This window comes from Heterodontus francisci, chromosome 32 (assembly GCF_036365525.1).
Source record: "Heterodontus francisci isolate sHetFra1 chromosome 32, sHetFra1.hap1, whole genome shotgun sequence".
Lineage (NCBI taxonomy): Eukaryota > Metazoa > Chordata > Chondrichthyes > Heterodontiformes > Heterodontidae > Heterodontus > Heterodontus francisci.
The window spans coordinates 16,819,172-16,831,833 of NC_090402.1; the positions used below are offsets into that span (position 1 = coordinate 16,819,172).

The following is a 12,662-nucleotide window of genomic DNA, read 5'->3' on the forward strand; positions in this document are numbered from 1 at the left end:
ATTATGGTATATGGTATGGGACTGCAGCCACTTATAGGCCAGACTGGGTAAGGATGGCAAGTTTGATTTCCTAAAGGACATTATGGGTTTTTATGACAATCCGACAGCTTCATGGTCACGTTTACTGTACCAGCTTTTTACTCCAGATTTTTTTTAACTTAAAGCTGAATCAAAATTCTCAAACCAGCATGGAGGTATTTGAAATCAAATTTCTCTGGATTATTAACCCAGTAACAGAGCCAATACATTACCTCACCCATTAATGTGTGAGCAGGGCTAGGCACCAATATGTGGCACCACGGACATTTGACAAAATTATTGACACATGGCGGCAATTAATCTGTATATAAAGTATATAGCCAATTTAATGCCATCAAACACAGCCCAATTTAAAACACATTTCTCCCTGTAAATAAAGTAACTAAGCATACAAACATCAATGGAGAGTAGCACAACTGTATTAGCTAGCTAGCAAGCAAAATAGTGTGCAATGCCAATGCGAATTTCTTTTGTTGACAGAATCAAGCTAGCTACACCAGGTCATGGGGTGGTAGATGCACCTTATCGGATGACCTCTGTGGATTCACACTGTGTCAGGAGTGCAAATTCATCCAATAAAGCATGCAACTCAAAGAGAGGATTGTTATTATAGTTATTGAGGTGAAGCAGTAGAAAAATCAGCAAGAGGAAGACGGATCATTTCTCACACTGCTGTTGTCACAAGACAATTTAATCCGTGATGATCTCTGTTTGTGCAACTTCTCCACCTGCTTGTAATATGTGTCTGAAGATGGGGCAGCCAACAAAAGAGCAGTGATCTCCAAATCAGGAGAATTTTATAGGATGAAGCAAATAGTACTTCAGAAGAGTCATGAAAAACAGAAAAGCTGAGGTAGCTAAGACTAGTTCATTCATCTTGACAGGCTGTTAAACTAGGTCCTAGATTCTAAATTACAGAAACAACAGAATCTCTCATGGACAAAATGTCACTTGCTCACCAAAGCTAGTTACAAAATTAGATAAACACAATTACAGATAAAGAGCGCCCTTTAGTTCCTCCAATAAAGCGATTCTCTTAAATTCACATGTCTATATGTCAGTCTATCACTGTCGATTCCAATTCAGCTCTGACAAGATAATTATTAACAAAAAGCTCTGCTGCAAAAAGTTGAGTGGTTGTTACTGCATATTTATTCAGTTACAAAATGTTTAGTCTCTATCTGTAAGATTGTACTCCAGACTAACTAATTTATGTCCAAGCCAAATCTATTGCCTGTTCACAAAGGTGTCCTTTTAATGTAATGTAATTATATGATACAAACAACTTTCAAATGACATTGGCCACAGAGGTATCTGTATAGTAAATGATGCACATTGCAGTTACTGATCTTTGACATACTTGTAAAACTTGTCCTTTAAACTAATTTGCAGCAAAAAAATCAGTTAATGATTGTTTCGAACATGGTCATTGAAACATAATAAATTTTAATGATGTCTTTCCTGACAGTTTTAAAAACTTCAAATGCAGTATAGATTTTGTTAAAGAATTGTAGACAGTTCATCATAGATTAAGGTTTATTAAATCTAATTGTTACATTGTATTCACTAACTATTGTATACGGGTCAGCAGCATCCTTTTTTTCCAATATCACTCAGCCCCATTAAACCATACCGTTGTATTCATGAGGAACTTACAGTGCTGACTTCTGGAGATTCCCTGGATTTTTTGCCTGTTTTCTCCTCAATACAAGTTATGGAACAATGTGATTCCAAATGGATAGCAGCAGAATTGTAACATTAATATAGAAGTAAAAGTCCAGCAACTTTCAACATGTCACTGAGCTTGTGTCCCAGGTGACAGTAATGTGTGCCAGAGCGTAGAAATCGAGACATTCCCGAAGTGACTTTTGCCATTTTAAAATGAGTTCACATAACACAAGCCTTTAAACTTGTACTTTAATATAACCTAGCTGCTAGGTTATTTTAAAGCACAAGGTTAAAGGCTTGAAGCAGGGGTGTCCAACCTTTTTGCGTGGGGGGGGGCGTGGTTTGTCACATTACAATTTTTGTCTCACATAGGGGGCCGGTGAGACAATTTCAAAACAATAAAGTCATTAAAAATTTATCTTACTATGAATCAAAACAACAAATGTGCATTTTTGTCTAGATGCTTTAAAAGAAAAGACTAATTTATTGACTTACTTTCTTGTCACGATGTTGGACACTTATTTAATGAGATAACTGGCATTTTCTTGCTTGCACAAGTAGACAATGTTTGCCCGCACACCTGTAGTGATGCAGAGTATTCCGGATAGATGTCCATCTGTCAGGAGTGATCTTGATCGCTCTCTCTCCCTCATTGTCTGTCTCTGTCTCTCTCCCCCCATCTCTGTGCTCGGCCCTCTCTGTGTCGTTCCCCCCGTCTTCCCTCTCTCTCTCTCCTCCCCTCTCTCTCTCTCTCTGTCCCCCACTCTCTCTCTGTACCCCCCTCTCTCTCTCTGTCGCCCCCTCTCTCTGTCCCCTTCTCTCTCTCTCTGTCCCCCCCTCTCTCTCTCTCTGTCCCCCTTTCTCTCTCTCTCTGTCCCCCTTTCTCTCTCTCTCTGTTCCTCCCTCTCTGTACCCCCTCTGTCTCTCTGTCCTCGCTCTCTGTCCACCTCGCTCTCTGTCCACCTCGCTCTCTCCCCCTCTCTCCTCTCTCTGTCCACCCTCATCTCTCTCTCTCTGCCCAAACCCCTCTCTCTCTCTCTGACAGTTGCAGAGAGCGGGAACTCTCGGGAGAGCAGCTTTGTGATTGGTCCGTTTTTTTAAAAAAAATCACAGCCACCAGTTTCACAGCTGACAGATGCTTAGAGCAGAGGCAGTGCTTCCGAACTTTGGACAAGTTCGTGGTTTTCTGGCAGCTTTTAAAAAACAATTGGAATCTGCTGGAAACCACGAACTCGTCCAAAGTTCAGAAGCACCGTCTCTGCTCTAAGAACTTGTCAGCTGTGAAACTGACGGCTGCGATTTATTTTTAAAGCCGGACTGATCGGAAAGAAGAAGCCAATGAGAAATTTCTCATCCTTGAAATTACCAGTCACGGACCTCAAAATGTTTAACCACGGACACTGGTGTCCATGTATGGATACGTTGCCGACCCCCGCGTGTGAGTATAATTTGTGTTTTGGGGTTGTCATTATATAAACAGTCATGGAAATGGGTAAGAAACTGCAGTAGCATTATTATATACTAGCACAAATTCAATTAGATAACTGCAGTATTTCATCAGATGAAAGACAGAAAAGGATGTGAGTATGGAAAGAGAGAGGGAGAAATAAGAATGTGATCATGGTTATAACTGGGTTTGCTAACCTAACCATATTATGCAGTACTATTACGACTGCTAAATTCCCATCCATCAGTTTAGGAGCAATGATGGGACCAATTTCAGTTTCAAAAGTCTGGAATTTGGCAGGTGGCACTCCTTTGCCAAGTATTACACCATTATTTCTTGTTTACTGTCACCAGATTTAGCATGCCAAACATGGCAAGTTCCTGGGTTTTGGTGCTTAGAGTACACCAAATTAGGAACATTGCTTATTTTCTATCTCACTATCTTCAAGTTCTGTTTTAATGCTTACTCCAATTAAGTTACCACAATAAAGTTTATGAACATTACAGTATTTTTGCCGCATATGCTTACTTAAATTTAATCCTTGGTACACATCAATTTGTTCAAGTGGATCAACTTTCTGTTTGTCATTATCGTTTAACATATCTCAATTCTTTTTATAAATCAGTCAACGTTATGTGCTGTTCCTACTGCACACATTGGACTTGCATACTTCATATTACATATATGTAATATGAATATATATATATATAAAACACAATAAAATTGGCTGCCTCATGAATGTCTAGTGTACACTCGTTATGTGGTCGTGAGCTGACTGCACAAATTGGAGGAAAAATTAGTTTCTGTAGCATCACTTCAAGCGGCCCTACGCAGACGACGACAATTCTCCAGAGCAGACAGTGCTGCGGGCTGCTACCTGCGCAACCCATGTGGCGTTCGGCAATTATATCAATGAAGAAACCCATGCGTGTCATGCCGGTAGTGGCCCGTGATGCTGTCTGCCCCTGGGGAAATCAACGTAACTCTGTGCAGCGCTGCTTGAAGTGGTGCTAAGCGAATAAACCTTTCCCCCAGAGAATTTAAATGGACACAGGGTTACACAATCTGTGACTTTTATATAAAAAAATACTAAATGGAAATTAAATCATCGGGGTAGATCTTGACTTGCTGCAATAGTGTAAAACGGGTGATAATGAGTCGGTAGCCTGTTATACATCTCTCACAATTTTTATTTCCATTGAAGTCTATAGCAATTAGAAGATGATTTCAGTAAATCAGTAAAATGAGCTGCTGACTCGCTAACCTCCATTTTACACTATCACACCAAGTCAAGATCTGCCCCATTGACTGGTGATGACACAGTAGTTTGCATCATATTGATTACTGGTCTTAATTATACAGCTAAATCACATTGAGTGCAAATGAAAGGGATTAACATATGTTAGATTGAGAGAGGAAATTTGAAAAAAGCACACCTGGTATGTTCTTTTCAGTTTTAAGGTAAAACAAAGAAAAATCAGTTGATTAATGTTAATCTTATTTAAAAATGAAATTTAAGTAAAAATGTATATATACATTACTCAAAGTTGGTTCCTGTATTTCTGACACCTTGACCTTGGATTAAAACTATGACAACTCCTTGGCCAATCAAGAAAAAGGAATGTTAGCATTTGAATGGGATATAAATATTTTTGTGGTTTAGGAAAGTATTTTAAGCTTTAATATCGTTATTACTTTCCTCCTTAAGATCCTTCCCCCTTCATAGTTTACCTTTCAGTAATCTGGTTGTATTTATTTCTGTTTGTCTCCCTCCACCACCACCCCAACAACTCAGATAAAAAAAGCAAATCAAAAAAGTTGACTTTCACAGTATTATCTCTTCCAATATAGGATTCCAATATAAATATACTGAAATTTGACCATAACAACCGTCTTTTGGACAACTTAAAATGGTCTTTGTGGACAACTGTGCTGCAAATATGGGCTCAAATCTGATTGATTTATATGTTGGGACTGATCACTTGTGCCCTTATTTGACATTAGACAGATATGCAAGTATCAGGAATAGTTGTATTCATTGGTTATGACTGGGATGAGCACTGTAAATTTTTCTCTGGCGACCGTATATCGTGACCTAGGTTACATCATTCTGTCGGTGTTCTCTAAGACCTAAGGCATCTCAAATCAAGATGTCTAACCTCTTGTATTGGCACCACAGTTAGGGTCTGGTAGTGTATTGGTTATGGTACTGTACTAGCAACTGAAAAGTCACAAGATTTATATCTCACCATAATAAGTTATTAAATTCAATGCAATAAATCTGGTCATTTGTAAGCTGGTACCAAAAAAGTGACCATGATAACTGTTGTATTGTCATAAAAACGCATCTGGCTTGCAAATGTCCTTCAGGGAAGTGAACATTCCACCTCTACCTGGTCTGGCCTACAAAAGACTAGTCCACACCACTGGTTTGGCTCTTAATGCTTTCTGAAGTGAATGGGCGAGCGACTCAGTTGTTCAAGGGATGGACAATAAATTCCACTTTACCAGAAAGCCCACACCCTGAGAACAAATAAAAAAAAGTAAAAATATGGTATAGGGTGAAGATCAACGGAAGTCAACGATGGCAGGGAAAAAAGGAAAGATGGAAAACAGAAGCTCCTTTAAGCCCCATAAGGAAACCTTGGGCCTCCTCTGTCCCAAGCTACCTCCCTCCAACCATCGTTCCCCTGTTGAGCTCCCACCAATCCACTTAACCTTGTGCCAGGGACCATATCTGAAGGAGTCCGGTCATGGAATCTGAACCACCCAATTTTAACAGCTGGGCATTCACTTCCCAGCCTTTTTGGTTGGCAAGTCGGGAAGCATCATGCTAATAAGGCATGATGTTAAAGTTGTCTGAGCCTCCCTGCTGTCGCTCCCAGCCACTCACTAGGCCATGTTCCCATCCCAGAGGTAAAAGTCAACCACACTGATTGAATGGAAGTCTTACCTCGCTGATTGGAGTTGAAAGTCCTAAATTAAAACAAATTGGGTCTGTCTCAACCAAGTTTCCAGAGAGCAAGAATTCTCAGGATGCACGTGCCTCAAATTCAGCACACTTAGCAAACTCATGAGGAATTATAGGGCTTGATAGTAATACAACAGAACGTATATTTAGCAAGTCAGTCAAAAGACCTATTGACTGTCTGATATTTTGATTTTTGGATGTGCTTGGTGTCTTTCAGTGTTGGTAAATGGAGTTGATAGTATTATCAAAACCAGTCTGTAAAATCCTATGAAAATGAATTTTTATGTTCCATTCCCCCCGTTAGATAATTTTCTCCATGACAAGCGCAAATACAGAACATAAAAAAATCACAGCTGTCTCCAAGAACATCAGAGCAATGAATACTAATTAACAGATAAACTGTATAAATTGACACATTGGGCATTGTTGGGTTAATAGTTCTTTAATCTACTAATTGAGAATTAACAGTATTTATTTTAGTAATGCAGGTCACTGCTTTTGAGGTTACACCAGGGGAATTTATTTAATCAACTGGATATGGACATTTGACTTGCAATGTATTTGGGCACAACTAGTCATCGCCTCTATAAACCAAGGATATTGGAAACACTAATACTCTGTGTAATATAATAATCTATTTTTAAAGGTTCAGGCTCAACAACAAATTTTATTTGACTACTTGATATTTGGCACCAAAGATGTATATATTATTCTATGATGAAAATATATGAATACAATTCAAGTGGTGAAACTAAATTCAGGTGGTGAAATTAATTTCAATTATTAAATTAAATTTTAAGAAGTTAAAAATCTGATTTTATGTTTTAAAAATGTTGCATTCTAGCATGGTTAAAATGGTTTATTATAAAGACTGTATAATGAAAGCTGCTTATCTCCTCCCACTTGAATATCTGAACTTAAAAGTTAGCTTGTAGACCACCCCATAAGCCATTCTGGAAGAGGATAGCTATCAGCAAGGGGTGATAAAGGATAACAGATGGGATTTAAAAACACATATTAATGTAATTTTACACTGTTAGCTACTGATGATTTAAAAAAATACTTTGTTTCATATATTTAAAGAATAAACTTTACTTTTGGAAAATAACATAAAAAAAACTTTTTTGACAAAAAAAAAGGCAAGTATGTTGCACCACAGGGTCCAATGCACCTCTGAAAAATTAAACTTGACAGATTCAAACTGTCCTATTTCCACTTCAAAAGAGCAGGGGCTCTGCTCTCCTCCTGACTCATCTTCAAACAGCAGCGCCCCAGAAACTTTCTTTCAGGCGAAGCTAAAGCAGCCTCCAGCTCCCTTAAGCACTGTACTGGTTACTGTAGCTGCTGCCTATGCCTGTCCTAATTATACCCAAGTGAGTCTATTAATCAGTTAGTAAATTATTCAATAACCCTTCTCTGCCTTCAGCTAGTACAAACATGCTCTAAGCAAGGGCTAGAGAGAAGTGCAGAGGATGTCCCTATGGATCTCACTCTGATATATTCAGTTGTTCAATGTCTCCTGAACTCCCTGTTAATAACGAGGGAGAAAAGCTCTGGTGGTGTCTGAATCTTGCCCTTTGTTCAATATCAGAACACGATCAGTAGGGGGGTCAGGAACCTTACCTGGCTGCCTACTTTCAACATAGGGTTTAATGGTTTCACCGAATCTTGTCTCAGCAGCGACAGGCTCCTTCAGTAGCTGTCCACAGGAAACTGAAAAAACAAGTACTCATCTCACCAGTGTCATTCAAAGAAGTCATTTCCCCCATCAACGAGTAAAACTACAGCACTCTATAATTCTCCATCACTCCTTCGGAGCAGTGTTACAGTATGCCTGAAGGTATATGTATTTACTTGGATATAACATGCCACACATTCATAAAAAAAATTCTGAAAAACTCAAGTGTTCACAGATCATTCACCGCAGCTGTGAAGAACAATAAAATTATGTGCAATCACTGGCAAGCAGCTGTTCTGCTTGGTTGTTACCAGCTGCAGTTTACATTAATGATTTGGACTTTGGAATCAATAACACAATTTCTAAATTTGCAGATGACACCTAATTGGGGGGGCGGGGGGATAGTCAATACTGAGGAGGACTGCAAGAAATTACAGGACGACATTAATAAACTTGCAGAATGGACAAATAATTGGCAAATGAAGCTCAACACAGATAAATGTGAGGTGGTACATTTTGGTAGGAAGAATAGGGGGGTCACTTATTACTTGGAAGGTGTGAGTCTAGGTGGGATAGAGGAACAAAGGGATCTCGGAATATTAATTCATCAATCAATAAAAGTTTTGCCACAGCTTAGCATGGCCATAAAAAAGGCAAACCAAGCTCTAGGGTTTGTTTTTAGAGGGATAGAATTGAAAAGTAGGGAAGTTGTTCTAAACCTGTATCAAAGCTTGGTTAGACAACACTTAAGAGTAGTGCGTGCAGTTCTGGTTGCCATATTATAAAAAGGATATAGAGGTACAGGAGAGGGCGCAGAGAAGATTTGCAAGGATGATACCCAGGCAGGATTTTCCTGCAGGCTTCAGGACCTCGCTGTCAGGCTGTGTAAGGTCCTCCCACCAAAGTGAACTGAGAGGCTGGACTCATGGCAAACCCCTTGGGCGATATACACCAAATATGGGTTTGCTGTAAAATGTACATGGCGACCACGCTCTGGAAGTGGTTCAAGAGTTCACCTACCTAGGCTCAACTATCACCAGTAATCTGTCTCTAGATGCAGAAATCAACAAGCGCATGGGTAAGGCTTCCACTGCTATGTTCAGACTGGCCAAGAGAGTGTGGGAAAATGGCGCACTGACACGGAACACAAAAGTCCGAGTGTATCAGGCCTGTGTCCTCAGTACCTTGCTCTACGGCAGCGAGGCCTGGACAACGTATGCCAGCCAAGAGCGACGTCTCAATTCATTCCATCTTCGCTGCCTTCGGAGAATACTTGGCATCAGGTGGCAGGACTATATCTCCAACACAGAAGTCCTTGAAGCGGCCAACATCCCCAGCTTATACACACTACTGAGTCAGCGGCGCTTGAGATGGCTTGGCCATGTGAGCCGCATGGAAGATGGCAGGATCCCCAAAGACACATTGTACAGCGAGCTCGCCACTGGTATCAGACCCACCGGCCGTCCATGTCTCCGTTATAAAGACGTCTGCAAACGCGACATGAAATCCTGTGACATTGATCACAAGTCGTGGGAGTCAGTTGCCAGCATTCGCCAGAGCTGGCGGGCAGCCATAAAGACAGGGCTAAATTGTGGCGAGTCGAAGAGACTTAGTAGTTGGCAGGAAAAAAGACAGAGGCGCAAGGGGAGAGCCAACTGTGCAACAGCCCCAACAAACAAATTTCTCTGCAGCACCTGTGGAAGAGCCTGTCACTCCAGAATTGGCCTTTATAGCCACTCCAGGCGCTGCTTCACAAACCACTGACCACCTCCAGGCGCGTATCCATTGTCTCTCGAGATAAGGAGGCCCAAAAGTACATGGCAGATAAAATGGAATGGAAGGGTTGTGAGGCAACTCACTCCTGTATTGAAGAAAACTGATATCCTTTGCACTTTTTGGAATGTCAACTTGGTGCTGTTTTGAACTGTTTTGTAATGTATTTTTTACAGATTTTTATGAATAAAGTATATTTTGGAAAAAAAAACCTTGCGGTCAGGCTCAAATGGAAATCAGAAGTTCGCACTGTGGGAAACAGTCACTCAGTTGTGATTTTCTCTGATTTGGCCAATAGGTAGCCTGAAAGCAGGCTCACCATCCAATTAAGAACAGCAGGTGGTCTCTCAAAGCTGGAGGGCCAATAAGAGGCCCTCCAGCTTCGAAGCAGCAGCAGGATACTCTTGCAGGAGAGAGAGAGGGCGCCCCAAAATGGAGGTGTCCTCTCTCCAACATTTTCAAGTTTAAAATAAAAAATGGCCGTTGCAGACGGGCCGCCACCATGGGGTGGAGGGAACCTGTGGCTGCTCCTGAACCCAGGCAGGCAGGGGGGCCTCCAAGCCTGCCTCGAGCGCTGGCCCCCAGGACCGCCGCTGGAAGGACGCCTGCAGGCAGCTGTACTATCCCCTGCCGCCTGCAGGGACCTGAAGGCTGACTGGAATTATCCAGTTGGCCTCCATTAACAGGCCTCAAAGTGGGTCAATTGGCTACTTGCTGCTTGCAGACGGGTAGCCCTGCTACCCCCCCATCCCCCACTCCGTGAAAAAGATCCTGGGGCAAGATGCAGCCAGGGAACTGGCATGCTGGCTGGCGGCACAAAATTCCGTGCCTGCCCACCTCCATTCCCACACCCAGTCAGGGCTAAAAATCTAGCCGCTGAAATGCAAGGGTATACATTCTCTTGAAAAACGGCTTGGGATGACCTAATAGAGGCCTTTAAAATTATGAAATGTTTTGATAGAATGGATACAGAGAGAATATTTCCACTTGTGGGGGAGAGCAAAACTCGAGGCCATCAATATAAGATAGTCACCAAGAAATCCAATAGGGAATTCAGAAGAAACGTCTTTAGCCAAAGAGTGGTGAGAATGTGGAACTTGCTACCACTGGGAGTGGTTGAAGTGAATAGTATAGATGCATTTAAAGGGAGGCTAGTAACATATGAAGAAGGGAATAAAAGGTTATGCTGATAGATTTAGATAAGGAAAGATGGGAGGAGGTTTGAATGGAGCATAAATGCCGGCATAGATAGGTTGGGCCAAACAGCCTATTTCTGTACCACTCCGCTGTTAACCTCGTGAAAACTGAAACTCGCCGTCAGCCTCCTCATGAGTTTCTTTCTATTCTTGAAACAGTGTCATGGGATCTTTAACATCTATCAAAACCAGCACAGTGGATCCTCATTCTGTTTTTCAAACTGATATTGAGATTGATGCTGGGCATGTTAAGCATGTTATATTAAGTAACATGATAATTCAACCAAAAGGTGACCTTGACACCACTCGGAGGTATCTGAGGAATTGGCCATCAGCCCTCTTGGAGGAGGAAGACACACCCTCAGGAAAAAAAAACAATGAAACCACCAAAATATGCTGATTACAGTTTGAGATGGTTAAGGAGGAATCATTGACAGTAAAAACGGAAAATCCTGTCAAGAGGAAGCAGGTCTGCCAGCATCTATAAACAGATAAGTTATGCCATTTTGGTTGTGTACCCTGCTTCAGTTCTGATGAACACAGCTAAAACATCATAACCTATCCTTTCTCTTTACAGATACCGATTTGACTAGCTCTACTTATTTTAATTTGTTCTTGGGATGTGGATAACATTGGCAAGGCCGTAATAAATGGCCATCCAAGTTACCCTGAGAAGGTGGTGAGATGGTGCTTCTCCTTGAACAGCTGCAGTTCTTGCGGTGATGGTGCTTCTACAGTAGCATGTAGGAAATTGCACAATACTGACCCTGTGACAACAAAGGAACAGTGATATATGTTCAAGTCAGGATGGTGTGCAACATGAAGGAAAACTTGCAGATGATGATGTTCCCATGACATTGTTGCTCTTGTATTTCCAACATTTGTACTTTTCCTTTATAATTTATCATTAATAGCATTGATTGAGCTAAAACCTGGCAACATTGCATAAAACTGTGCAAGCCTGATTCTTTGCTGAAAAGTTCAGCCTACATTCCAGTAGACAGAAATATAAAAGGTATATTTATGATAAGTCACTGAAAATCAAATGTGGAAGCACTGACCTAGCAGCCACATTTTTGTGTTTTATGTTTTGGTGCCTCCGGAGGCAATGCTGTAATAGAAACAGGTCATAATAGGCCATGGACTTACCATGTATTTACTGCCAGATTGTACAATTTCAAATGTACTGCTGTTATACAGCAGAATGTACAAGCCAAAGACAGGAGTTCAATAAAGACAAAAAGTCCGACTGAGTTAGTGCTCACCGTTAACAATCCTGTATTTTTCAGCAATCAGTGCTGCCTGCAGGCTCCTGCCACTGCCAGGGGGACCAAGGAGAATGATTCTTGGTGTGTAGGGGGCATTGGATCGATGTCTGCTTTGGACATGGCTCAAAGCTGTGTAGAATGAAAATGTTAAAAGAAAATCAGTGGAGACCCTGAACACTAATAATACTTAGAGAGAAGCAAGCTCATGCAGTATGAATGCTGTTAAGCCCCGTTTGTAGGGGATTCCTCCCCCCCCCCCCCCGCCCTATTTGTATTAATTAACTCTAGAGTAATTAGATGTAATGATTCCCTGCTGATTTTCTTTCATAGTTGCAAAAGTGTATAAAGCTTGCAGTACATGAACAGTCTACCCCAAGCTTTAAAGAAATCAGATTCAAGCGGATTTTTAATTTTTAATACATTTTTCAATTAATTTTAATTGTACAAAATACAAACAATTATGTATACATATCAACAGACACTTGTGTAAGCCTAGTTTTTCTGAAAGAAAAATAACTACACTGTAAAATTAAAGTAGATCATTGCACAGATTTTTTTAAAAACTCAAATTTAAAGTTATTTCTGCAAAATTCTGCTTAAAATCTTATTAAAAATCAAATAG

The 12,662-nt window shown here is 40.8% G+C and overlaps 1 protein-coding gene across 4 annotated transcripts in view; it reads right to left on the reverse strand.

Annotated features, from left to right (window-relative positions):
• ak8 (adenylate kinase 8) overlaps window positions 1-12,662 on the reverse strand; it is a 148,389-nt gene that overhangs the window by 64,102 nt on the left and 71,625 nt on the right. For all 4 annotated transcript variants that reach the window (XM_068011863.1, XM_068011864.1, XM_068011861.1 and 1 more), the window contains 2 exons: window positions 12,038-12,169; window positions 7,749-7,838 (listed from right to left, as the gene is read on the reverse strand). In XM_068011863.1, coding sequence (XP_067867964.1) covers window positions 7,749-7,838; window positions 12,038-12,169 — 222 coding nt within the window. The remainder of the gene's footprint in view (window positions 1-7,748; window positions 7,839-12,037; window positions 12,170-12,662) is intronic.